General features: G+C 39.7%; 1 protein-coding gene across 1 annotated transcript in view; it reads left to right on the forward strand.

Annotated features, from left to right (window-relative positions):
* LOC105524018 (vascular endothelial growth factor receptor 1) overlaps window positions 1-26,773 on the forward strand; it is a gene marked incomplete at its 5' end in the record, with an annotated part of 163,356 nt that overhangs the window by 13,666 nt on the left and 122,917 nt on the right. The window contains 9 exons of the mRNA XM_011959103.1: window positions 6,222-6,317; window positions 7,395-7,434; window positions 8,095-8,219; window positions 12,218-12,380; window positions 12,478-12,614; window positions 15,131-15,305; window positions 16,268-16,385; window positions 18,835-19,004; window positions 19,442-19,601. Of these exons, the coding sequence (XP_011814493.1) occupies window positions 6,222-6,317; window positions 7,395-7,434; window positions 8,095-8,219; window positions 12,218-12,380; window positions 12,478-12,614; window positions 15,131-15,305; window positions 16,268-16,385; window positions 18,835-19,004; window positions 19,442-19,601 (1,184 nt within the window). The remainder of the gene's footprint in view (window positions 1-6,221; window positions 6,318-7,394; window positions 7,435-8,094; window positions 8,220-12,217; window positions 12,381-12,477; window positions 12,615-15,130; window positions 15,306-16,267; window positions 16,386-18,834; window positions 19,005-19,441; window positions 19,602-26,773) is intronic.

The following is a 26,773-nucleotide window of genomic DNA, read 5'->3' on the forward strand; positions in this document are numbered from 1 at the left end:
TGCAATCTTGCTCAACTCATTAATTCTAATAGTTTTTTAGTGGATTCCTTAGCATTTTGTAAGATCATGTCATCTGAAAATAGAGACTATTTTCCAAAATAGCTACACCATTTTGGTCTTCCCAATCTGGATTTATTTTTCTTGCCCAATTGTTCTGGCTAGTACCTCTGGTACACTGTTGAATAGAAGCAGTGAGGGTGGACAACGATGTCTTATTCCTGATCTTAGGGGGAAACTTCCAGTGTTTCACCATTAAGTATGATGTTAGATGTAGGGTTTTTTTGAGATGCCATTTATCAGGTTGAGGAAACTCAATGCAATTCCCACTTTCCTGAGTGTTTTCATCATGAAAGGAGCTTGGATTTTTGTCAAATCCTTCCTCTGCCATTTTAAGATAATCATGTGAGTTTTGATTTTTATTCTATTGACATGATATAGTAATTGCATTGGTTTCTGGATGTTAAATCAATCTTGCATTCCTGAAAAAAATCCCACTTGGGCATTGTATATCATTCTTTTTATATGTTTCTGAATTCAGTTTGCTAGTATTTTATTGAGTTTTTTGTAGCTACATTCATAATAGATATTGGTTTGTAGTTTTCTGGTGATGTCTTTGGTTTTGATATCAGAGTAAAACTAGCCTCCTAGAATGAGTTGGAAAGTTTTTTCTTCTCTTCTATTTTTTGGAAAAGTTTTTGAAAAATTGGTATTAGTTCTTTATGTTTGGTAGAATTGACTTGCCATCTGGGCCCTGACTTTCCCTTGTGAGCAGTTTGTTGTTGTTGTTACAATTCAGTCTCTTGTTATAAGTCTACTTGGGTTGTCTAATTCTTGTTGAGCTTGTTTCAGTAGTTCGTGTCTTTCCAAGCATTTGTCCATTTCATCTGTGATCTGATTTAATGGCATATCATTATAATATTCCTTCGTAATGATTTTTAATTTATAATTTTAATAGTAATGTCCACTGTTTCATTTCTTTTTAGTCGCACTCTGTCACCCAGGCTGGAGTGTAGTGGCACAATCTTGGTTCCTGCAACCTCTGCCACCTGGGTTCAAGTGATTCTCCTGCCTTAGCCTCCTGAGTAGCTGGGATTACAGGCACCTGCCACCATACCTGGCTAATTTTTGTATTTTTAGTAGAGATGAGTTTTCACTATGTTGGCCAGGCTGGTCTTGAACCCTTGACTTCAGATAATCCGCCCACCTCGGCCTCCCAAAGTGCTGGAATTACAGGCATGAGCCACTGCACCTGGTCCTCTTTCATTTCTGAATCTAGTAATTTGAATCTTGTTTCATTTTATCTTGGCTTGTCTGGCATAAGGTTTATTAGTTGTGTTTATCTTTTCAAAGAACCAGCTTTTAGTTTAGAAATTTAGTGAAACTAATTCTGTTGTTTTGCATTGTCTTTAATTTTACTATAATCTTTATTATTTTCTCCCTTATGCTTCCTCTAGGTTTAGTTTTTTACCCAATGTTCTAAGGTGCAAGTTTAGGTTATTGATTTGAGATGTTTCTTCTTTATCAATAAGCATTTATAGCTATAAATTCCTCTCTAAACATTGTTTTACCTTCATCCCATAAGTTTTAGTATGTTGTGTCTTCATTTACATTCATACCAAAGTATTTTCTAATTTCTTTTTAAATTTCTTCTTTGATCCATTGATTATTTAGGAATGTGTTAATTTCCAAATATTTGTGAATTTTTCAAATTTATTTCTGTTACTGATTTTTAATTGCATTCCACTGTATTCAGACAACATACTTTGTATTATTTCTGTCCTTTTAAATTTATTGAGGTTTGTTTTATGGTCGAGCATAAGGTCTATCTTGGAGAATGTTTCATGTGCACTTGAGGAAAATATATACCCTGCTGTGATGGGTGAAATGTTCTATAGATGTCTGTTGGGTATAGTTGGTTAGTAGTGTTGTTCTAGTGTTCTACTGGCTTTTTAAAATCTTCTGTCCAGTTGTTCTATCCACTTTTTTTTTTTTTTAAATGGAGTCTTGTTCTGTCGCCCAGGCTGGAGTGCAGTGGTGTGATCTCAGCTCACTGCAACATCTGCTGCCTGGGTTCAAGCGATTCTCCTGCCTCAGCCTCCTGAGTAGCTGGGACTTCAGGCGTGCATCACCACACTGGCTAATTGGTGTATTTTTAGTAGAGACGGGGTTTCACCATGTTGACCAGGCTGGTCTTGAACTCCTGACCTCAAGTGATCCACCTGCCTTGGCCTCCCAAAGTGCTAGGATTACAGTCATGAGCCACTATGCCCAGCCCACTATCTACTGTTGAAAGTGGGGTACTGAAATCTTCACCTATTATGGTTGAACTGTCTATTTCTCCCTTTGATTCTGTCAGGTTTTACTTCCTGTGTTTTAGTGCTCTGTTACTAGGTACATATATGTTTTTCATTGTTATATCTTTCTCAAGGATTGACCCTCTTAATATTATCAAGCACCCCCTCTATCTTCACTAACCATATCCTCACTAATAATTTCTTATTTAAAAGTCCATTTTGTCTCGTGTTAGTATAACCACTCCAACTTTCTTGTGGTTGCTCCAAAGCTCTGTTTTGAGTTGTCAGTGGCTTTGATAGGCAGTGTAAGTCAGTAAAGAACCTGCCTCTTTTCTTTTCTTGCTCATATTTCAAATAAAATATTTTACCAATCAGTACATTCTCCTTGAGTATTACTTATGGTGCACAATATGAAGGTCTGTATGATGTGAAAACTCTTATGTCTAGATAGAACCCTTTTTAATGGGATTGGTTAATTCATTTTTATCCTCTCCACTTCATCTTCAATAAATGAGAATCATACCCTCCTTTAAAATGAGTAGGTATCTTCATGACCAGGAGAAAAATGCAATTAAAAGAAAGGCAACCACAAAAAACTTTGTAAAAACCATAAATATGTACATGTGCTAGAAAACAACGTGTTTACTCTTGAAATCCTCTTAAGTCAGAAGCCCTAAACAATGGACATTGTTTACTTGCTCTGAACCCAGCAGAAGAACTCCCAGGTGATGCCAGTTGGAAATGGAATTGATTGAGGATAACATGCAGGGTCCACTATGTCTGTATGCTTCAATGTGCCAGCATGATTACAGATTTCAAAAGGAAAAAACCCATTTAAAAAATAGACATCATTCCATTCTGAGCAAGGGTCCCTGTTTGATCTTTCTCTGTGTCTGAGCCCACTTATTGTCCTGAAGGATAGGTGACAGCCCAGATACTCCCAGTGGGTGAGAAGACCTCATATTCTATGCCAGTTTCCTGTCACTGCTTTGAGCTCTAAGAGTTCAGAGAGGTGAGGCCAGTGTGACCTCCGCCTAGCTGAGTGTTGGCATGAGTCCCTGGTGACAGTGTGTCTGAGCTGCCAGTACACCGGCAGTTTTTGGAGCAGCTCTTCCTCACTCTTTCAACAACCAGCCAATTTGGTCTCAGGAAATCACTCTGCAGTGCTGGCTGGGATTGGAAGTCATTTTTAATTTTGTGACAAAGACAAATGTGTCCTACGGGAGTAGCAAGTGGTTTTACTGGTGATATTAATGGAACCGTGACCTCTTCTATATCTATGGTACTACAAAACAAAATATGTTTGTATTATTATATGTCAGGCAAATTCATTCTTAGCCCTTCCTTGAAGTAAATTGCAGAGGAAATATACTATTAATAAGCCCAGAGAGTATTGTTCGTGTGTGTGTGTGTGTGTGTGTGTGTGTGTTTGTATCTACAGTCATATGCTCATTTGCAAACACGGTGGATTTATAATGCCACTATTGACTATCACACAGATGATGTGTTTTGCATTGTGTTTGGAGGGACACAAATCACTGAAGTTCTGATATCTTTGGATAGAATTTCAGTGGACCCAGTGCCGAAATTGGTATTGGCTTTTCAAGGCCAATAGCTGTAGTAAAATTTAAGTGTTTTGGGGATCCACAGTACAAAAGGGAAAGAAGAAATTCAAAGATATATTGAATTAACCTTTTCTATTTTCAGTTGGGATTGGTATTCATTAGTCTAGAAATGACTACACTAATTTTATTATCTCCTGTAGGAACTTTTTGTGCCAGTGCCCTTTGTTGAAAACGGTCACTTAAGGAGACAGCAAATTAAATACGAAGGATTTACAGTTTAGTTAAATGAATTAAACCATTTCTTAGTGTTTGTGTTTACCTTGGGAGGCACAAAAGAAAAAAAATATAGATTTATAAGAGAAAGGAAAGGAATGATCAAATCCCAATAGTCCATGGCTGAATGTCTAGCTCCCCAACTTTATTTAGAGGAGGAATTTAATGCTGATAAGAAATCCTTGTCACTATCTGATTAACTTTTTCTCTCTGCATATGTTACTATACCCATTGAGATTTCCTAATAAACACATAAGTTTATTAACTGTGACAGTTAATGTCTCATTCTATTATAGAGGACGAAACTCAAGTAAATCAAATGCAAAATTTATAGTTTTCCTTAAGCAATAATGGATGGAGCTTTATCATTTGAGTTTTAACTTTAATAGTTACAAATATTACTATAAAATAATGCATGATCATTCTAGGAAGACTGGCAAACATAGAAGAAGGTAAATAAGAAAAAAACAATAATCCATAAAGCTAACACCCCAAGATAATCATTGTTAATTTTTTTCGGGTAGAGAAGGGATCTTGCTGTGTTGCCCAGGCTGGTCTCAAACTCGGCCTCAAGTGATCCTCCTGCCTCAGCCTCCCAAAGTGCTGAGACTACAGGTGTGAGCCACTGCACCTGGCTGTTAAAATTTTAGTATATTTGTTTCCAATCCTTTTTTCTATGCCACTATGTCAATATATATTTATATTTTTGATAGTTAAGATGATGAGTATAATTTGTGATTTTCATATCTACCTACTGGTACCAGCAGCGAATCTGTATGGGTCTACAGCAACTCGATCCTTGCCTCCTTGGAGGAAAGAATTCAGTCAAGGGCATTAGTAGGCGTAAGGCAGATGGAGAGACCGAGGCAACTTTTAGAGCAGGAGTGACAGTTTATTAAACAGTTTTAGACCAGGAATGAGAGGAAGCAAACTACACTTGGCAGAGGGCCAAGCAGGCCACTTGAGAGATTAAAGGGTTTGCGTTTACTCTCCCCTGATTTTTCCTTTGGGATGGGCTGTCCACATGCACAGTGGCCTGCCAGCACTTGGGAGGAGCTGCGTGCGCGGTGTGTTTACTGACGTTGTGTTTGTGCGCAGTGTGTTTACTGATGTTGTGTTTGTGCTCGCTTGAGGTGTTTTTCCCTTACCAGTTGAGCATTCGCAGAGGAAAGTCATATACCGGTTAAACTCTGCCATTTGGCCTCTGAGTGTGCGTGCTTGAGCCTGCTCGCCCAGCTTCCGAGATCTTATCAGGAAGCTGCTGATCACCAGCTGTAGGTGTTTTCTGTCTGTTGGGAGACTGTCTATCTCTGGTGCCAGTTGTGACTAATTATTATTTTAGAAAGACAGTTTAATAACCACCTGTCCATCACCTGATGGTCACCTGACATTCTTGGGAGGAGGGGCACTCTCCTGCCCCACTCATGTCTGCCTGAATGCCAACTCTAACACTACCCCTCTTTGTTCATAAGTTCAAATAAGTCAAAATAATAAGAAGAAAATTAACAGCTAACTATTTGCCAGGGAATCATTCTAAGTGCTCTACATATCTTAATTCATGTAATCCTCATTATAGCCCTTTCACATGGATTTTACAGATGAGGCACAGAGGGTATAATGATTTCCCCAAGGTTTCACAGTTACACAGGACCACATGATCTGATGCCTCCCTCCGACTCAAAGCCTGCCCCAAAGTCTGCTGTTCACAACCCATCCCTTGGTGATCAGTCCTTTTTCAGAATTTCTCCAACATTATACAGTACCATGAGGCACTTACTTTCCCACTGAATGTGTGGAAATCAGCCTTCATCTCTAAAAAATCATTGTTACCTGCTGGCAGCCCTTTCTATGGGGGCCTTCAAGAGAAGGTAGCCAGAGGTTCAGCCTTCAGGGTGCTGGAGGGGAAGGGGCTGTAGATTGGAGGCAGAAGTAACTGGCCTACAGGCCTGGCTGTGCCCATCTAGACAACTCATTTCACCTGTTTGTGCCTCTTTTCTCATCTGTAAAATAACAGGGTTGGATACCCGTTCACTCATTCATTTAGCACACATGAGACAGACATGAATACAATCCATTTCCTCTCCTCTAGGAACTTAGCATCCAAGGAGTACCCAGAGGAAAAAACTGCCAGTTCTGTGGACTGTGTTGTAACAGAATCAATGGGAACACTGGGAAAGTCCCTAAGGTGGGCTAGGGTGGAGAAGGGTGCAGGAAGGAAGGGGGCTAGCAAGGCGTCCCAGAGGATGAGTGAGAATTATTAACATATAGGTGCCAAGGACCACACAAGATGGGCTGTGGTGAAAGGGTCTCTCTAGAGCTCACATCTGTGCCTCCATTCCACACTGCTGTGCACAAAACTATGCCATCTTCAGCAGGCTACTGCAGTGGCCCACTGTTTTTTCTTTTTTGGCTTAAAACTACAGAAATGTGTTATCTCACAGTTCTGGAAACTCTAAGTCTGAAATCAAATCATCTGGGCCATGCCCCTTCTGAAACCTGCAGGAGAACCCTTCCTCGCCTCTTCCTACATGCTGGTGGTTGCCCGCAATCCTTGGCATTCTTTGACTTGCTGCCACATCACCCCCGTCTCTGCCTCCGTCTGCACATAGAGCAAGTCTGCACACCCTGTCTGCCTTCACGTGGCTGCCTTCTTATAAGGATGCTAATCACATTGGATTAGGAGCCCTCCCTTACTTAGCTTAAGTAATTACATTTGCAACAACCCTGTTTTGAAATGAGGTTACATTCAGAAGTACAGGGGGATTGGGACCTCAGCATACCGTTTTGGCGGGGACACAGTTCTACCATAATGATCACTGTAGCCACCATCTAGTCTAGGCAACCATTGCCTGCTTACTGCTTTTGTTTCTCTCCTATTCGTTCTCCATTCAGCATCCTGAATGAGTTTCATAACCCACAAACCTGAGACAGGACCAGCAAGCAGGTGGTGGCCTGGTTGGTTCTTTCAGCAAATGGAGAGAGTTCACACAGGACTTCTTTCCATTTAGTATATAAGGCTGGAGCAAATGGGGGACGATCAGAACACGATGACTCCTGAAGAGATCCTTGCCTGAGGATGTCAGTAGATTCCCAAGGGCAAGGGCAGGGTAGACTGAGAATGTTTCTAAAAGGATCTCGGGCTCATTCTGGTTCCCCAAGGAGTTACAGGGAAGCTGAACAAGTGTTTGAATCCTCCTAGCCTCTGAGACTGGCCAAATGCCACGCTTTTTAAGGAAGTATTGGTGCTTAAAATCTTTTCCAGACTTCTCTGCAGGCACTTGCACATACTTTGCTATTAGCAGGTAAGTAGTTCATACTAAAGAAATAAGCCTAATATACATATGAAATAAATGCATCATTCAACACCGCTTCTCCTGCCTGTCCCCCTCCCCCTAAGCAGCTCAGACCTTCTCGTTCATTATTATTAGCCTCCGAGGAAAAGTCTAGAAAACCTTGAAGTCATGCTTCTGTCATTCAAATGATAATCCTCTCCTCAACTTGCTAGACTTCTGCATCACCTTGAATTCTCCAAAGAAGAGTTGACCTTCGCCACTGCATCTGTGCCCTTTGAGCGCTTACAAAGGCTCTGGAGGGCGCTCCCTGAGGCACTTAGCATAACTGTGGTGAGAAGTTTATGCAGAATTTTCTCCTTTTGCTCTTACTGCACTTTTAGGCCTTTTCCCACAGTGGTCCCCCCATGTCACAATTGCATATCAGGGTATGGGGCAATCTGACCAGAGGCCAACAACAGATATGAAATTAGCCTTTATTAGGGAAGCTTTCTTTTTCTGGGTAGAAAGACAGAGGGCCAAACTCAGAGACAAAGATATGAATGTATGGATTACATAAGGGAAAATGATGTGACTGTGGCAGTGGCTGCCTTACCCCACTAGCTACAGTGTCTAGATGCTTGCGTGTCAATCGTTTATATATATGTATTTTTTCATTTTCTTCTCATTCAGATACAGGTAGACCTTTCGTAGAGATGTACAGTGAAATCCCCGAAATTATACACATGACTGAAGGAAGGGAACTCATCATTCCCTGCCGGGTTACATCACCTGACATCACTGTTACTTTAAAAAAGGTAAATTTGAACACTGCTTTTCTCAGAATACTTTTACTGCCAACAAGCATAATGAAGTTTTACTCGTTTTATCTTTCTGGAATAATTTCCTTACAGACATCTGGGCTTCTCAGTGGACTTTCCTGTAACATCCTTTTACTATAAGGAATAGCGCTAGAAGTTATGCCCATGGATGTGGTTAAATAGAATAAAATGATAGTGTCTTAAGCGTAAATCGATGTGAATAATGAAAGAACTGAAATCATGAAAAATGTTATGTATTGCCACAAACCCAATTGTGTGCAAATGTGAGAAAAATCAATTCTGCTGCTTATACAAATTAATAACTTTGCAGACAGTGGATTATCCAGATTACTGCAGAGTAGACAATGTCAGCAGGGTGCCCAGTTCTCCAGACATTGACTTTCTGGCTTCATGCATAAGGAGACACCACCTTTGGTTTGAATTGGCAAGTTCCTTGGTGAAAAAAGGCCTGTCTCCTGCTGAGCACCCAAACTTCATCTCTTAGGGAAAAAAAGGGAGGAAAGGCCATACATGAAACTTTTCTTCATATTATATTGTAAATTGTACATATGGAAAGGAAAAAGATTTAGGGTAGAATCTAAGAAAAACAAAAACTAAACATATGACATTCTAGCTAATTAATCAGCAATAAGAGTTAGGAGTATACCAGGACTCAGAACTGGATAAAAACTCCCCAAATGAAAAACTGTGCTAAGTTCTGAGAGCTTAGAACTTTAAGACAGAAAGTCAAGGCCGCCCCAGAGCAGCAGCTCGCACAGTGCATCACAGAGCAGGCACTCAGGAAGTGTTTGGTGCTGGTAGTGGTGGCAGTTAGGCTGGAAAGGTTTAGAGAATGATTTTCAGTCTCATCCATCAACCCTGAGTCCTGAAATGTGGTGGAGGAGTCTCCTTGTCCTCTTCCTTGCATTCACTGTCCTGGGTTGTTACTCACATAGGCCCTCAACATAGTCCATCAGAGACAGGTTTTGGCCTCCATTACGTTTGTGTGCCATCGCCAGGAAATAGACAGTCATTACGGCAGAGCTGGAAACGCCAGAGGAGTCAAACTCCTCAGTTGGTCAAGATAAAAACACTCTGGTTTCCAGAGTGTCAGGAACTTCCCAGGTCATACTGAGCATTTGAGCCAATATTTTGCCTTCTTATTCAGTGTTCCTGCCATCCTTCTTGAGTGGTCTAGTTTGTATAGGAGGAAGACAAGGGTGGTTAAGAGCAGAGGCTGGTGCCACATTGCCTGCACTCTGAACACACTGCCCGCTCATCACTGGGCAAACTAATGAGTCATCAAACCTCTCTCCACCTCATTTTCCCCATCTGAGGAAGGGGGTGATGACAGTGGTACCACCTCACATTGCTGTTAGAAAGGTTAAGTCAGGTGATATATGGAAAGCACTTAGATCAGTATCTCAGTACAAGATAAGCCCTATTCAGGGGTTAGCTTTAGCATTATTTAACAGTTTAATACCCAATACTGTACTTGATATATTACCAAGTCATGTTTTCAACAGCATGGCATTACTCCCCTTAGTCTGAGATAATTATTGCTGTATGATTAATACGGAAAACACCGTGTGGAGAGGGAAACGTTCTCTTTCATGCGCACGCCAATGCAGGTGGGTTTTTTGGTCATCAGGAACATTCCAGAATTCCCATATAAAAATCTGGGGCTGGTGGGAGTCTCTTTACTGTTTTTCTGCCTAAGATCTGCAGTGCACAATTTAAAAAGAGAGAAAGAGAAGTGTAAAATTTTAACAGGGATTTTGGTTTGGCACATGTGTACTGGAAATATTCTAACCTATGACGTATTTCTGCTGACATGAAGTTAATATCTTTCCCTTTCATTTCTCTTATTGTCCCTTTTCTTCTAATTTTCTGTCCCCTCCCTCTCCTTTTCACATGCCTGCTTTGGCGGAGCTGTGGTCAACTGCAGACAGGCCTTGCTGCCCAGGGCTTCCTTTCGAGGCTGAGATCCACCTGCCCATCTGCCTTCATTCTTACACATGCGGTGGTGGCCACAGCTGATGGGCTACAGTCTTTGACTGCTTTAGATCTTGTCAGCTAAATGTGAAGTTACTTTGTCAATGGAATACTACTAACAGCCGTAATGGATAGATGAGAGTAAGATAAACACTTTAAAGGAAATTTTAGTGTATTTTTAAGTTGTACTGAGGAAGCCTGTCAGCAAACCTTTCTTTTGGATTCAGCACTTATTTGTAAAGCACTTGTTTTCACTTATTTGTAAAGTAACATAGATTTCAGTCCCTGACTTACATTTTTCTGTGTTTTTCCTTTGTCTGCACTAAATTAGAAGAGTAGGTTTTCTTCCCCCCCCCCACCGAATGCATTCCTAAGTTTACAGGTCGCACCTTGATATAGTGAAACATGAAACGAATCCTTTAATTGCCTTCAGTTCTTCATAAACAGGATGTAATTAATTTCAAACCCAAGGAACACCGGTAATACATTCCAATGTAGGCACAGTCCCTGGAAGAGAGGCACTAGTGGCTTCTGGGCTAGAAATTTCTGCCATAGGATCACAAATCCAGATCAGCGTCTTCAGCAAGCAATAGAAATAAATGTTAACTGGATAGAGAGAGGGATGTCGGGTGTACTTTTTAAAAGGCGATAGGAAAGGTTTCAAGCTTCTTTATGGCTGTTTGGTATTTCCTTTATAATCTGTTGGGGGAAGGTAATTTGATTTTTGTTTTTCCTTTTTCAACTGGGAATAAGGAATAGTGGTAGTTGGGAGTCGACCACCACTGAAATTTTTGGCAACCTGGCATCAGGGGAATTTGGCTGGGCCACTTGATGGAGCAATGACCCTTTACAAATAAAGTTTAATCCCACGGCAGACTGTTTATCTTGTAGTCTTTAAACGTTACGTTCTTGATGTCAGAAGAAGGCATAAGGAGAAAGTCAAATCATGGATTATTTTCTTCTGTCTGGACTCACCGTGCTTGGGAATACTTCTAAGCATTCGAGAGCACTTCATTCATGGCAGTCTCTGGCCTCCAAGGCTGCCTTCACCATCAGCAGCTCCAGCTTCTGGGAGTTTCCCTTTCAGAGGCAGAGCTGATGCCTTCCTTGTGACACAGCAGGATCCTCAGAATGACAATCCCAGTGAGTGCCAAGTTAATGTTATGAATCTTGGAGGACCTGGAATTATCTACAGTCTTTTGAAGACAGCCACTTCTTCAGTAAACCATGCAAAATGGGAGGAAAAGCTATGGCTTGTTAAAAGCTCTGGACGATGAAAACAAATGAGAATAATCTGGCAGCCCCAGCAGAAAAAAATGCAATTGGCTTCTCTCTCTCTTTTGAGACAGAGTCTCGTTCTATCGCCCAGGCTGGAGTGCAGTGGTGTGATCTCAGTTCACTGCAACCTCTGCCTCCCGGGTTCAAGCGATTCTCCTGCCTCAGCCTCCCGAGTGGCTGGGATTACAGGCACCTGCCACCATGCCCAGCTAATTTTTATATTTCTAGTAGAGACAGGGTTTCACCACGCTGGCCAGGCTGGTCTCTGCTGACCTCAGGTGATCCACCCACCTCGGCCTCCCAAAGTACTGGAATTACAGGTGTGAGCTACCACGCCCGGCCTGTTAATTGGTTTGTCTGCTGAGTGTCCGACCAGTTTATTATGAAGATTCCTGGAGGCCAAAGAGTTATGGGCTCCCCCTGAAAGTCTGATATGACAACTAGGTCTATCCTGGGTAGGTGCCACTTGTTGCCAAGGCTCATAGTAAATTATCATAATTACTATAATTAATCATAATGCAAGTATCTTTTGCCATATACAAAGAAACTCAAGAACCAATGATAAAAAACTAGAGTTTTCAACCTAGTTTGTTATAAGCAAACTACAGAGTTTTACTATTTTCATTTTAGATGAAAAATCATGTTTTCACCAACTGCTGGTGAAACAGTATTGCCAGCCAGTGCGAAAAGGACCTTGTTAACGCATGCCTCTTCCTTTTCAGTTTCCACTTGACACTTTGATCCCTGATGGAAAACGCGTAATCTGGGACAGTAGAAAGGGCTTCATCATATCAAATGCAACGTACAAAGAAATAGGGCTTCTGACCTGTGAAGCAACAGTCAATGGACATTTGTATAAGACAAACTATCTCACACATCGACAAAGTAAGTGATGCTTCAGAGGCATGAACATAAGCCGAAGTGCTCTTTATTTTTATCTGCGTAATGAAAATTTTAAAAAATTTCTCTTTTATGCTTGCAGCCAATACAATCATAGATGTCCAAATAAGCACACCACGCCCAGTCAAATTACTTAGAGGCCATCCTCTTATCCTCAATTGTACTGCTACCACTCCCTTGAACACGAGAGTTCAAATGACCTGGAGTTACCCTGATGAAGTGAGTGACCCATTTTTCTATTTCTTCTGCAGGACAGTATTTTTAGCAAGTGAAATCCCACAGGGTTTTTGAGATGGGAAAAATCAGAAAATCCTGATTCCTGTGACAATGTTAGTCAATAAAGAAGCTTTGGGTTTGGTTCGAGTGCTTTCTTTGCCTGGCATTTCATGAGTGTGATATGCAGAGATATCGTCTTTTGATGTCTGCGAGTTTTGTTTTGAAGAGCATAGACTGGTATTTCTATTGCATGATTCTAGGTGGAAAGAAAGGGATTGTTTCATTCTTGGAAACTATTCTGTAGGATTTAGAGATGAGAGAGAAATGTATCACTAAATGCCAGGCAGAGACTGCCTTTTGTAACAACAACAACAACTTTCCAGGAGGCTGTCTCTGTCAGCGCATTCATTTAGGATACTGGCAGACAGTCAGGCACCTGATTGGAACATGTTTGGAAAAGATATTACAACCCAGTCATCCAATATTCCATTTGTTAAGTGTCAGGGGAGCAATTCTGTCCTTCAGAAAAATGAGAAGAATGAAGCCTGAGTTGGGTTCCCTTATTCAAATCGAACATCCTTGCAAACAATAATTGTTTTAAAAATGTATACATGGGGAAACTATAATAAACTGTTACGGAAATTTTGACAGTAGTTCTAGCCCCCATTTCTTGTGTGTCAGCATGATTTATGCGCTATATCTCAAGTACAATCATTTGTTATGTCGTTCAGATTGCCCAATTACAAAGTCAATTTATGATTAAATTATGTATGAAAGATTAATGCATCAGCCCCAAGCTAATGTGGTTTTTCATCGACATTTCTTGCCATGGAAATGGAATAACTTAGCAACAAAAACGTGTAACGAGTGCCCTGTAGGGGCACATTAAGGCCTTAACTGTCATCAACTGTTTTCTAGGAGTGGTATTGTTTCATTTAAATAAAAATGCTGTGGCTTGTAGCAATATTTTCTGGGTTTTAATAGAAATCAAATATTCTCAATAAGTGCCAAGAGGGAAGAAACTTCTGTCCTGCTAGCACACTGCTCCTGTAAGTAAGAGTATCTATAATACACCTATTAAATGCTAATCATCTTCTAAAACAGCACTGTCCAACAGAACTTTCTGTGATGGAAATATCCCGTACTTGTGCCAGTAGCCACATACGGCAGATGACCACTTGAAATGTGACTAGTGTGACTGAGGAAATGAATTTTTGATTTCATTTAATTTTAATAGCCACACGTGGCTGGTGGCTGCAGTGCTGGGTGAGGCAACTCTAAAACACAGGATGAGTTATTTCCCAAGTCAGAAGCAATACCAGTGTTACTCACCTTGGTAAAGGGAGTAGTGCCTGTATAAATAGAACTGCAGAAAGCTCCCTCAGTCTGTTAAGGGACTAGTTCTCTGACTTTTGATAGTGGCAATTGACTTTTCTCTCTGGTTATTGCTGAGAATGAAGAAAATGGCCTCAAAATGTGTCTGTCTGTTCCAACAGGGAAGTAAATGGACAGGTGGGTAGAAGTGTATTAAACGTGGCACAGAGGAGAACTAAGCTCCCAATCCAAAGATCAGTTCTGGACAGCTCCCAAAGACATTTTTCCATGCTCCTCCCCTCTGCCGCTATGACTATGGGGAAGGATTGAGAGGTGGAAATAACTTATTAGTTATAAAATATAGTGCTTAGAAAAAAAAAAAGGAGAAGGCAATGTGATCTTGTCTTCTCAAAACAGTGAGCAGGACTGTCATTGTGGCCAGGTCAGATTGCGGAGTCCAAGACTGATTCTTGTTCTTCTGTGAGACAAACCTGGGACAGCACCTTTCAGGTCTTGGTTAAACCTGCTGATGGCTTTGCATGTCCCCAGATCTGTTTACTATGATTTAGCCAACATGGGCAAGCATTGCTCAAATAGTGAAATAATGAAATTATAGGATTATTCCACCTTAGTAAGTAGAGACAAGACTCATTATCTTTTCCTTCATATCTAGTAGGGACAAAAAAGGAAACTCACATGGTGATTTGGTGAGAGAAGCACTGTCATTAAGCCAGACACTAAGGCTTATGATTGTCCATGTTTGTGTGTGATACGTATGCCTACAGAACAGGTTACTGTGTAGAGAGGTGTGTGTGCCAGAGGAAGGACACTAGATTTATGCTCAAAAGACCTGAGTTCCTGGCCAACTTGGGCCAGGGGGTCCCTTCCTTCAGTTTTTTCATCAGTAAAAGGGCAGTCAGCCTGCCAATCTCACTAGGTTGTTGAGACAAACAATTGAGATGGTATATGTGAAAATGCATTTGAAGAAAATTAAGTGCTAAATAAATCCTACTATGCTACATATTTGAAGCACCTCTAGACACAGATATAGTTTCCAAACATTGTGCTCTAGGTGGATGTGACATGATTCTTAGCATAAAACAGAAGCTATTGTCGAAGTTATGATCTAAGAAATGTTAAAATCCTATATAACTTTAAGCATGAACACTCACTCCTTCTACATTTGTTATACATTTTCTCTCTAGAAAAATAAGAGAGCTTCTGTAAGGCGACGAATTGACCAAAGCAATTCCCATGCCAACATATTCTACAGTGTCCTTACTATTGACAAAGTACAGAACAAAGACAAAGGACTTTATACTTGTCGTGTAAGGAGTGGACCATCATTCAAATCTGTTAACACCTCAGTGCATATATATGGTAAGCATAGTTCAGCGTTGCCAACTCATGCTATGTTTTCTAATCATTGTAGATGTCTGTGTTCTCTAAATAAGTCAGTTTTCTGTTGGCCAAGAGTTATGTTATCATGAATGAATACGACTTGGCCATGGTTCCCTCCTCCCCCTGTCAAAAAGCAAACCACATTAAGTACTCTTTAAATTTAATACTTTTGAATTGAACAGAGTCCTTTCTTTAGATGTTTATTATAGCTAATAATTCAGTTAGAACCTAATATATTTATGAAATTTTTAGTGTCCTATATAAACAAAACAGAAAAGGATGATGAATTTCATCTTTATTACCTCAGAAAAATTTCTCAGGTACTACCATGAATTAGAGAAATAAAAATATGGTATGCTAAATCATTTAGAATTAATGCTATTTTATCCCTGCTTTTACTCTCATGGAATCCTAATGTTGCTTAATTTCAGTATGCAAATTCTATAAAGAAAATGCTTGAAAACCTTATTTCCATTGCTGAAAAGGAAACAGTGTGGAGGGCAGAAACTGTGGAACAATTCTATCAGTAGCCTTTTATTTCCTTTTGTCTTTCTCCAGTTGATTTTTGATATCAAATTAGTTGTTTAGGGTGCCCAGAGCAACATTTTCTCACCGTGCTCACAGCGGCCCAGGTAGACTTTTAGAAATCTCTTCCCACTTCCTTGTTATTATGATAGAGATATTTACGGTGTTTTACTTTCTGTTGCTCTGCCACTGTTTTATGTTGCTAGGACGTGATACCATTTGATTTGAAAGGCATGCACCGGTTTGCTTTTAAAGTATCCTATTCATTGATCAATATTGAGGCTCATTGATAGGCTTTATCGTAATTCAGCTCTGTTTATTTACTTATTGATTACACCCTCCCTTAATGAGGCCCTAAGGTTTTGTTTATGGAAATATATTCTTTTCTAATGTATTTATCACTTCTCCTTTCAAAGATAAAGCCTTCATCACTGTGAAACATCGAAAACAGCAGGTGCTTGAAACTGTAGCTGGCAAGCGGTCTTACCGGCTCTCCATGAAAGTGAAGGCGTTTCCCTCGCCGGAAGTTGTATGGTAGGACCATACTTATTTCCATAACAGTGTAAGACATGCTTTGTAAGTGGGAAGCTGCAAGAGCCTAATGACTCCAATTTCTGACAAAATACCAAGAGATGTTCCTCAGGCAGCCCCAGAGAGCTCAGAACTCTGTAGATTCTTGGGTGGTGGAGGTGAGAAGGGCTGGGGGAAAGGAAATAATGTAGCAAGGTAAGCAAGAGATGAGGTTTGTTGGAGTTCAGTCTAGTCAGTCTCTTACTGTGGTTAACTTTCTGCATCTCTAAACCTTCCTAGGATGTCAGCATTCTTTGAATGGGATGCTGTTGAACAATGACTAGGAAGCATTTTGAATATGTAACATGCTCTATTAACCCTGAAGAAGTGGACTCTTGTAATGAGAATGCTGAAAATAATTCTTTTATATACAGCTGGGTTGAAAGTTCCAGTCTTGTTTTAAAATTAAGCAAACATTAATAGAGCCAAGACTTACTCATTTGAAGATGGGGACGAATGGGCCTACTTGAACTAATTAAGTTTTTTTTGGCTAGAAGGATATATATTCAAAACCTCCTTCAGCAGTTTTTTAAAACACTAGTACAACACCTGATGTAAAACAATGTAATCTGTTTATGGTCTGCAATCATTTTATAAAATTACTGTTAAAGGCCAATACCTTTGGCTCAAGTCATTACCTTTTAAACAAAGGGTATGGTACAAAACTGATTAGCAAAACAGTCCGTACAATAGGGATGTGCTGCCATTTTAGAATCCCCCTAACCAGAGCTGATTTGGCTTTCGATGTCGTATGAGGGTAGTGTTTGTTTGCAGTTCCCTTAAATACTTAATAGGGAATTAAAGAGAAAATTTTAACTTTGTGCTATGTCTTCATGCCATTGCAGTAGAAAAATGATCTGTTTTGCTTCAGAATATCAAAAACATTTAGTAGTAAACTTTTAGGTTTAATAGTAAATTGAATAGTAATGTAATGACTCCAGGAGGTACATTCACTCCTCCAGTGTCTGAGAGCACGCTCATCTGTTAGTGTTGATTTCTTCAGTAACTAAGTCGCAAGGGCATTAGAAAAATTCAGTCCACCGTCAAAAATGCTGACTTGTTGATAGGAAATAATTTAGAGTAATACCAAGACAATATTTGTAATCACAAAGTGTAGCATCCTCATTTTAATTACTTTGGATCTGAGACACACTAGTAATGGGAATTTTTGTTTGTAGGACTTTATAATCATGCATGATAATGAACTAAGTTCCCAATATTAAACCTTTATACAGAACATAAGAAACTCCTAATGGATTAAAACTGCCTATTTAAAGAACCGTGCATTTTAATGAAATCATAGAATTTTAGAGTTATAAGGAACCTTTGAGAAACTCTAGAAAATTTGAGAAAATTGGAGCCCAAGCTGGTTAGTCATGTGTGCAGCAGCCTGCAGTGAGTAGCAGAGCCAGGTCGAGCATCCAGGCTCTGACTGTCAGTTCTGTGTGCAATAGAATGATATCAATGCATCGATTCAGCATTTAATATGTTTTTAAAATTTTTTTAAGTTTATGCTTTCTGTTTGTTTTGCACCTTAACTGTTCTTCCTCAGAGGAGAAATCTTGATAATCTTGATTTCACTCTAGTTTATGAAAGGGACAACTGGTGTGACCATTTATAAAACTAGTAAGAACTCCCCCGAGACCACAATAGGAAAGTCTATTTGTATTTTTATCTGGAGAAGTGATCTAGTTGATCTGACTTACAATGGCCCTTATACTGCTGATGGAGCCTCGTGGAAAACTCTGAAAAACATCTCTGAAAAACATCTCGGATGGAATCAGAGCCCCTGCCTCTGGGTTAATCCTTAAGTCACAGTGGCCACCGGTATCCCTGTGGGCACACTAAGCTACTGTTTTTCTATCTTCACTCGCTTTATTTCTTCCTCCTTGCCAGTAAATATGAAGTGTTACCCAGTCTAAAAAGCGTATCTGCCTTTACTGAAAAGTTAATGGCTACATTTTAAAAATCAACACTGATGATCGAAGATTTGAAACTGGTCAACTTGAGGCCGGGCGCGGTGGCTCACGCCTGTAATCCCAGCACTTTGGGAGGCTGAGGCGGGTGGATCACAAGGTCAAGAGTTCAAGACCAGCCTGGCCAACATGGTGAAACCCCATCTCTACTAAAAATACAAAAATTAGCTGGGCGTGGTGGCAGATGCCTGCAATCCCAGCTACTCAGGAGGCTGAGGCAGAGAATCGTTTGAACCCTGGAGGCAGAGGCTGCAGTGAGCCGCAATTGTGCCACTGCACTCCAGCCTGGGTGACAGAGTGAGACACTATCTCAAAAAAAAAAAAAAAGGAAAGAAAGAAACTGGTCAAATTAAGCTCAAAAACTTAAATGACAGTGTTACCAAAGTGATATTGCGAGGCCGTGTGAAATGACTTACTGATTATGCTTTTAACCACAGGTTAAAAGACGGGTTACCTGCGACCGAGAAATCTGCTCGCTATTTGACTCGGGGCTATTCGTTAATTATCAAGGATGTAACTGAAGAGGATGCAGGGAATTATACAATCTTGCTAAGCATAAAACAGTCAAATGTGTTCAAAAACCTCACTGCCACTCTAACTGTCAATGGTAAGTTTGCTGCTCAGGCTTTCTTCTGGTTCTGGTAGGAAACAAATTAGTGAACATTTATGAATTCAAAAATCAGTGTAACAACATCAAAGATAACAACATTTCAAATAATTATTTGAAAAAACACTTAACGTTAAGTTCCCATCTTCAACAATCTCGTGTTTGTTTGTCGTATTCCATAGGTGGCATGCATGATCTTTTATCATTGTAATCACAATGTATATACCATGGAATCACATTATTAATATTCTCAAAACACTGCTACTATTTTTAAAAATCTGCATTTTCTTGACAAATAGGAGGGTTTACTTGTTTTTTGTTTCTTGTTTGTTTCCCTGACATCAAAACCAGCGAGAATGTGGTCCTTCATGTGTGGCCCAGGAGAAGGTCATTAGAACAGCTCTTGACTTCTGTCTCGTTCTTCATCTCCTTTCCAGTGAAACCCCAGATTTATGAAAAGGCCGTGTCATCATTTCCAGACCCAGCTCTCTACCCACTGGGCAGCAGACAAATCCTGACTTGTACCGCATACGGTATCCCTCAACCTACAATCAAGTGGTGCTGGCACCCCTGTAACCATAATCATTCTGAAGCAAGGTAGGGACAGTCAGTTTTTTGACTAACTTTCAAATACTTTTTGATACCTGTAATTAAGATTTTTTTTAATGGACACAGATGGGAATCTGCAGATAGGGTGTACTGTATATTTGAGGCAAGGCTCTCCCTGCCTTGGAAAAAGGTGGGCAACAGCTACTTTCTTTCTTACTGAATATACCTTACCATTGGCTAACAATTTCATAATTTTTCTCTCTGGTTTACAGTTTTAGAAGCACAAGCACAAAACTAAGGTCCTCCCATGAGCTGTTATATGAGCTCAGGTGGGAACTCTGGTATCCTGTTTCTCAGTTGAAGATCCCTAGACTTTGGCTATACCACTAGGTCAGTTGCATTAGCGTTCCCATTGTTCATTTTGTATTCTTTGGATATGATCCAAGTTCTTCCCAACACCGATGATCACTATGTGTCCTACTTTCGGGCTTTGCTCTTCCATCTGTCTGAAATGCACTTCCACCCACTGCCTGCCTCCTAAGAGGGCCTTACTTATCAAATCCCATGGCTCAGCTCTTACGTCGCCTTCTCTGTGAACTCTCCTGACTGCCTCATTCAGAATCACGTCTTCCTCCTCAGTGTGAACAGCACTTTGTTCACACCATTGTTACATCGCTCGATGCACACAGGTTTGTCTCTCTCTAAGCCAAGAGCTGACTGAGAGTACCCCTGTGTCTTTGGGCTGGGTGAAGGCTGGCACACAGTAGATGCTTAGTGTATATTTGCTAAGTGAATACATCCCCACCCTCTGCTAATTGTGCAACATTTCTTTGCATCCTGTTGATGACTGAGCCTTGTTTGCTTTTTCCTCTTTTTGTTTAGTCTAGAGGAATGATACTAAGGATAGTTCATGGGAGCTAATTTGAAGAACAGGAATAGAATTGATGGGTGCAACAATAAGGTATTATTGAAACTGCCCAAGAATTATCATTATGCCAAACTATTTTCCTTTTTTACTTTTAACTCCACTTGCAGAGTGTTCAGGAGGATTGTTATTTAAAAAAAAAAAAAACTGATAGGAAAAGTAAACAAAGCATAATTCTAATGTAAACAAATAGAAGTGGCTATTTGATTTTCTAGATTATTCCCACAATTCCAACTCGTTTTGCTTAGGGTGTGTTACTCTCAGAGTGGAAAGTTACTGGTGAGTTATGGAATTCCTGGAAAGTAGCTATTTCCACACATCTGATTTCTCATTTGACTGTCATTTTCTAATAATAGAAATATAAAGGACTTAAAAATCTTAAATATCTTCTTTACCACTGTGAATGTTTAACGCAAAAGACAGTGAGATCTACTGAAATTCTATACTATTTTGCAAATTTGGGGTATGCATCAGTATTAATGGACCCATCCTCTTAGGGTCTTGACATATGTGCCAACCTAACATGCAAATAAATCAAAAAATAACTAAACAATTGAAGCTATTTGATTTGGATAAAAGTGTAGAGTTGAATGTTTCTGGAATAACAGAGCCTTTTCTAAATGTATTTACATTTTATTTTTGCAATATTAAATCTAAAATTTCTGTTCTATCTAGGATTAGAACTAGTAACTATGTTAGAAAATAACAATTATGAGTGATAGAACATAATGTTATAAATTTGGGCTTAAGTGATGCTGATAAAATGTGGTTTGGAGAATCAGGCCAGCTCGAATGGAACTTTGTAAACATTAGCTTTCTCTCCAGTTTATTTGTGGTATATGGGATCTTTCTTCTGTGTTACGGAGTAAGTTTGCCAAGGCCTGAAAAGATGTCTTCTTCCTTTCAGAGTGGTCTCAAGACTCAGAGCATTACCTTAAATGTTTGTTGGCCATGTGAATTATTCTCTGTTAAAGGCATTTTTTTTCACTACTTACAAGACTGATCAGAAATGAAAGTTTAAGGTTGCATGTGCTTTATTTCTTTAATATGTTGCTGCTTGAAAGTATCTGCCAAAAATGTACACATCTTTGATGTACAAGAATGAGAACTTGATGTACATTAGTCAGCAGGTACTAATTTGGTGCTTGGTGGTTAAATCAGTACAGTTAACTAGAAATGTTTCAAAAATATACGTAGAAACTTTGTACACTAGAAAATAAACAGAACCACTCTTTCACTCTGTCAGAGAGATGAAGCTAAAATTTACAGATAAATGAAGTCCTCTTTAATTACCAAAAGTTCTCAAATATGTCTTTATATAAATATATTTGTATATACTTAGATTAACTCAGATTCAGTTGTAGACAGGAATTTTAGTAACACATGAATAAGAAATGCTCTATTGCACTTAGTTTGAGTAATATGGTAACATATTTGCATACTGGTGTCTATACATAATCATCAAAAGAGATTGGGTGACTAATATATGCACATTACTCTCAAATATGTAGAATAATTCCCGGCATTTAAATTTTAGGCTCTAGTGAAAAGGCGTATCTCTATATACCCCCGGCCAAAGCATTTGTTCAGTTTGAGGGCAGAATGTAATTGTTTAAGGAACTCAAAACTATTAATTGGTTTAATATGGCCAGACAGTTAATGTATCTAATATAGAAAGAGGTTCAGACCTAACTCAAATTGTTTAGTTTCCTAGAGTCTAATAAATATTTAAATATATTAAGCTATTTTATAACTACTGACAGTTCAACTAAAAATGTCACGCTTTAAAAAAAAAAAGTGGCAAAATGTTTTATGAAAGCGAGCTAAGTTTTAACTGAGTAATACTGTGGTTTTCGTTTTGCCCAGAATTTGTTCTTATAAAACATGAGGAATAAAAGAGAGGAAGGAAAGGATGATTACTTTTAAACTCAAACAGGAAATGAACCAAGAAGAAATAAAGCAGAATCTTTCCCCTTTTCAGTTTTTTTTGCATTAAAAAAAGGAAACGGGGCCAGGTGCAGTGGCTCATGCCTGTAATCCCAACACCTCGGGAGGCCAAGGCAGAAGGATCACCTGAGGTCATAAGTTTGAGACCAGCCTGGGCAACATACTTAAAATACAAAAATTAGCCGGGCGTAGGGGCGGGCACCTATAATTCCAGCTACTTGGGAGGCTGAGGCAGGACAATTGCTTGAACCTGGGAGGTGGAGGTTGCAGTGAGCTGAGACTGCACCACTTCTCTCCAGCCTGGGCAACAAGAACAAAACTCCGTCTCAGGAAAAAAAAAGAAAAAGAAAGAAAAGAAAAATGATAAGAAAACTACGATATTTCTTTTGAATATTAATAACACCAAAATAAGTCATCAACACTGAATGAGGTGGAATATTTTACTTTTCTCATCCTCAGTCAACTGGTAGACTTCTAAATAGATATTCCTAAATCTGCTCCCATGAGTCTCAGCAAAAAGCCAGAGAGCATCATAAGGATGTTAAGCATATAGTGCCTTCCACATGTCTGTAGTTTACAGCCTCTGCTCATATAAAATAAAGATAATGATACACACTTCATAGAAAGACTATGAGGATCGAATAAGGTAATATATTTAGAAAGTTACAGAGTGCCACAGATTTTCAAGGTTGTAATCATTGCTAGCATTGGGGTACATTTCTTTAAATAAGACCCAAGAACCTTTAATGAACTTGAAAGGATATTTCTGCCTACTATAGAGCTAGTTTCACAACAGTTAGCAGTTTTACCAAACATTTCTGAGAAATGAATGTAAATTATGGAATGTAAAATACAGTTTTGTTGTGCTTTAAAAATAGTAATTTAGTAGGTCTAGGGTGGAGGGTGGCTGTGGAATTGAGGAAAATATGACTTTTCAGAAGAAGAAAAATTAAGGAACTACAGAAGAGTCAGGCAAAAGTAAAAGGAAGAGTAAATGGAAGGGTGTCATGAGGGAATGAAGTAATTCTCCCAGTTCATGTGGCCTGCCCCATTCATTGTTTTCCTGTCATGAGAGGAAGTGGTTCTGCCCTGTGGGTTGGCTGAGGCTGGGGTGGGCTGAGTGGGCGTGTAGGGGAGCTGATGCCTGCTGGACCAGTCCACTTTCGATCTCCAGAACTTCACGTTCCCCCTGCATTTTGAACAACTAAGTAGTACTAGTAAACCCCCGGTGGACTGAGCTCCACTTGACCTTACAGTCGTCTGTGAACTCTGCCACAGTACTGATGCAGCCTCACAGGAGATACTATTTAGATAAGGTTGTCCATGGCAAGGAGGTTGGTTGGTTTCTAAAGGAACAATAGTAATACAGGACTGGAGGGAAGGGGACTTTCTCTGGGGAATGGAAAGTGTGGATTTGAGGAACCAAGGAGAGGATGGAGCAAGGACAGTCATAGCATAATCAGTGTGTACTGCAGATCACTCTTTTCTCAGGAAGAATCTAAGATGTTGGAAGGCTACTTTTCTTTATGTGTGCTTGAATACCAAGGAGACCCTCGGGTAGCTGACTGTGTGGCCTGAGTGGGTCTTTGTGCTCATCTGTTCCCCACAAACAGGGGATGGTGGGGGGCTTCTGCTGACCTCCTTCCTGGTGCTCTCATGAGCTCTGATCACCTCCTCCATGGGTGTCCAGAGTCCACCTGGTTGTTTCTGGATTGTCTTTTCTTCTTTCTAAAACTAAGATCTGTTTCTAAAATGTTGAGTGTTTGGGTCTTCACTCTAGGGAGGTTCAATGCCTGCAGCCTTTGATTACTGCAGTTTTGTTTTGAGAGCACACATTCTTTAGATCTTAGATCTCTCTCCCCATCTATCACAAATTGTAATTTCAAAGGAAGAAGTAACACTGATTGATTATAATAGACAGAGTTGTACCACATACTGTGTTATTCCCCTCTAATGGAAAAAAAAAAAACTTAGGTAACATTGGGTTCTTTGTGAACAATCTCATTTTCTTTATAAGCTATCTGTGATAACTACTCAAAATATGTAGAGAAACATTTCTATCTACATTACATTAATATTGCTGACATCTTACAAAGCAACTGGGCATGTCACTGATATTCAATCTAAATATACTGTCAACCATCTGCTCATCACACAAATATTTATTAGGCACCAACCGTGTGTAAAACATAAAGATAAATGCCACTTGTCTTTAGCATTTATGTTTGCATTATACAAGATTAAGCCTAGTTGGTGATTGCTTATTGGATCTATATATGTACCTGTAAAATATCTCCTACACCCTCCCAAAGACAGAGAATTGGGAATCAAGGAAGCAGGTCCTATTCTTGGCACAGTCCCTAACTTCTGTGTGATCTTGGCCATTTCATTAATCTGTGTTTCTATTTCCCCTTCTGTAAATGGCAATGGCTGTGCTTCCCCTTTCCTATCATACACAGCTATGAATGAGTTAACTTAGAAAATCACTGCAAATTATATTTTCTTCCTTCAAAAAGGCTTGAAAGTATTTCCCAGTGGCTGCACACTTCCTTCTGTTCCTTATAAACTGTAAGGCAATTTGACCATTAACTCTGAGGATCGGTGACAAATTAATAGAAAATTTCAACTTATGAAAGTAGAATGGCCGTCAGAAAAGTCTTAAATGGAGGTACAAACTCTGTGACACAGAACTGACTCCATGATTATGATGTTAATAAGGGCCCAGTAAGGAAAAAAAAGATGGTGCTGCAGCTCCTCCACCACTGGGGCCAAGCCATGTTTTCTGCAGTGCCCACCTGGACCACCTTGCCAGCCTCGGTCCAGCCCATACAAATGAAGGCATTCTCATTCTCTGCCCAGTTAGCTCTAAAGCTTTGCCTGCTTTATTTGGTCTTTTGCCAATGGGTCTCTTCAGGGTGTGAAAAATGCTGGGTTCTCAACTCATGGAAGGTTGAGGGAGAACATTATTCTTTTGACTTTCTTAGATAAAATGGTGGGTTTTCTAAGAAAAATCTATGAGACATACATGGCTCTCAAGGAACTACTTGCAAAACTCGAAAGTAGGTCAGGACTGGAGTCTAAACTAATCACATGCTTTAGAAGTTAACTAGAAAATAATGTTTACCGCCATTCTCAGTGACAATGTGACGTCCCATGTCTGAAACACTCTTCGTGTGCCCCAGCAGTAGAGTACTGTCGGGGGTCGGGTGGATGGTGTCAAGAGAAAGCTAACCACTCTAAGGGTGGTTTACTGCCTTCCATCTGGGGATGGCGGGGGGGTGGCCTACAATATCAGAAAAGCAGAGGCATCTAGGAACTCTGAGAAGGGCTTCTGAGAGGGACTTGCCTAATTGCATTTCTCTATTGTGTACGTCAGAAAATTGGCAAAGAAAGGAGGGCCTGAGTCATTAGGGATGTGTTAGGGATAGATCATTTGGGGGAAACATAGTTTGGCGCATCAGTGGGGTATGTAAAATTAACAGGACAGAAACAAGACAATTGTTAATGGTAGTTAATTAGAAATGTACTCAAAGACCCAAATTTAATTGACTGCCAACATCAATGTCTATTATTTTTATGCTGTAACAGTTTTATGTCCCATATTTTATTTTACATCTACACAATGAAAGTTTTAACAATATAAAGATTGAAAAAGTCAACATTTCCTGGGGGCAAAATGTAGGTCAGATGTCTGAGGGAAGCTGTAATTTAAGACCTCTTCTTGTGGAAATACGGTCACATACCTCATGTTTAAATATTGATCACATTCTTCCTAAGTATACATAAAATTTGTATCCATCCATGTGTCTCAACATACATTCAATACAGTGTGTGCCTGGGTATGCAGTCTCAATTCAGCCACGCTACAGAGAATTTTAATTTGCCACAAACAAAACCTTGAATCAAAATGAGTACTTTAAAGAAGACCACTTGACCAAAGACCACTTTAGCAGGACTTTGAGCTTGAACAAACAGCCAAATAAAACTGGCCATCTTATACAGGAGGCTTTCATCACAAGCCAAAAATGAATGTTCACTTACTAATGAGAAACTTCTTGCATTCTGTTATATAATTAATTACTGGACGAGGAAGTACATGCTGCTCAATGTGAATGTTCAAACAACAGCCCTGATTAATATTTCATACAAAGTCCTGAGAACAGAGCATGAGTTCATTTACCAAAGGCCCCTTTGCCACTTTTCTATGCTTTGTGAGATTTTCCTCCTTTTCCCAGTCTTCTTAGTAATACAGTGAATCTGACGAATAATTGTTTCTAATGAGTTAACTGTCTCCTGTAATTGCTATCAAACATTTCATTATGTGTTTTAAGTTAAACCAAAAGGCTGA

This window comes from Colobus angolensis, unplaced genomic scaffold (genome assembly GCF_000951035.1).
Source record: "Colobus angolensis palliatus isolate OR3802 unplaced genomic scaffold, Cang.pa_1.0 Scaffold113, whole genome shotgun sequence".
Taxonomy (NCBI): domain Eukaryota; kingdom Metazoa; phylum Chordata; class Mammalia; order Primates; family Cercopithecidae; genus Colobus; species Colobus angolensis.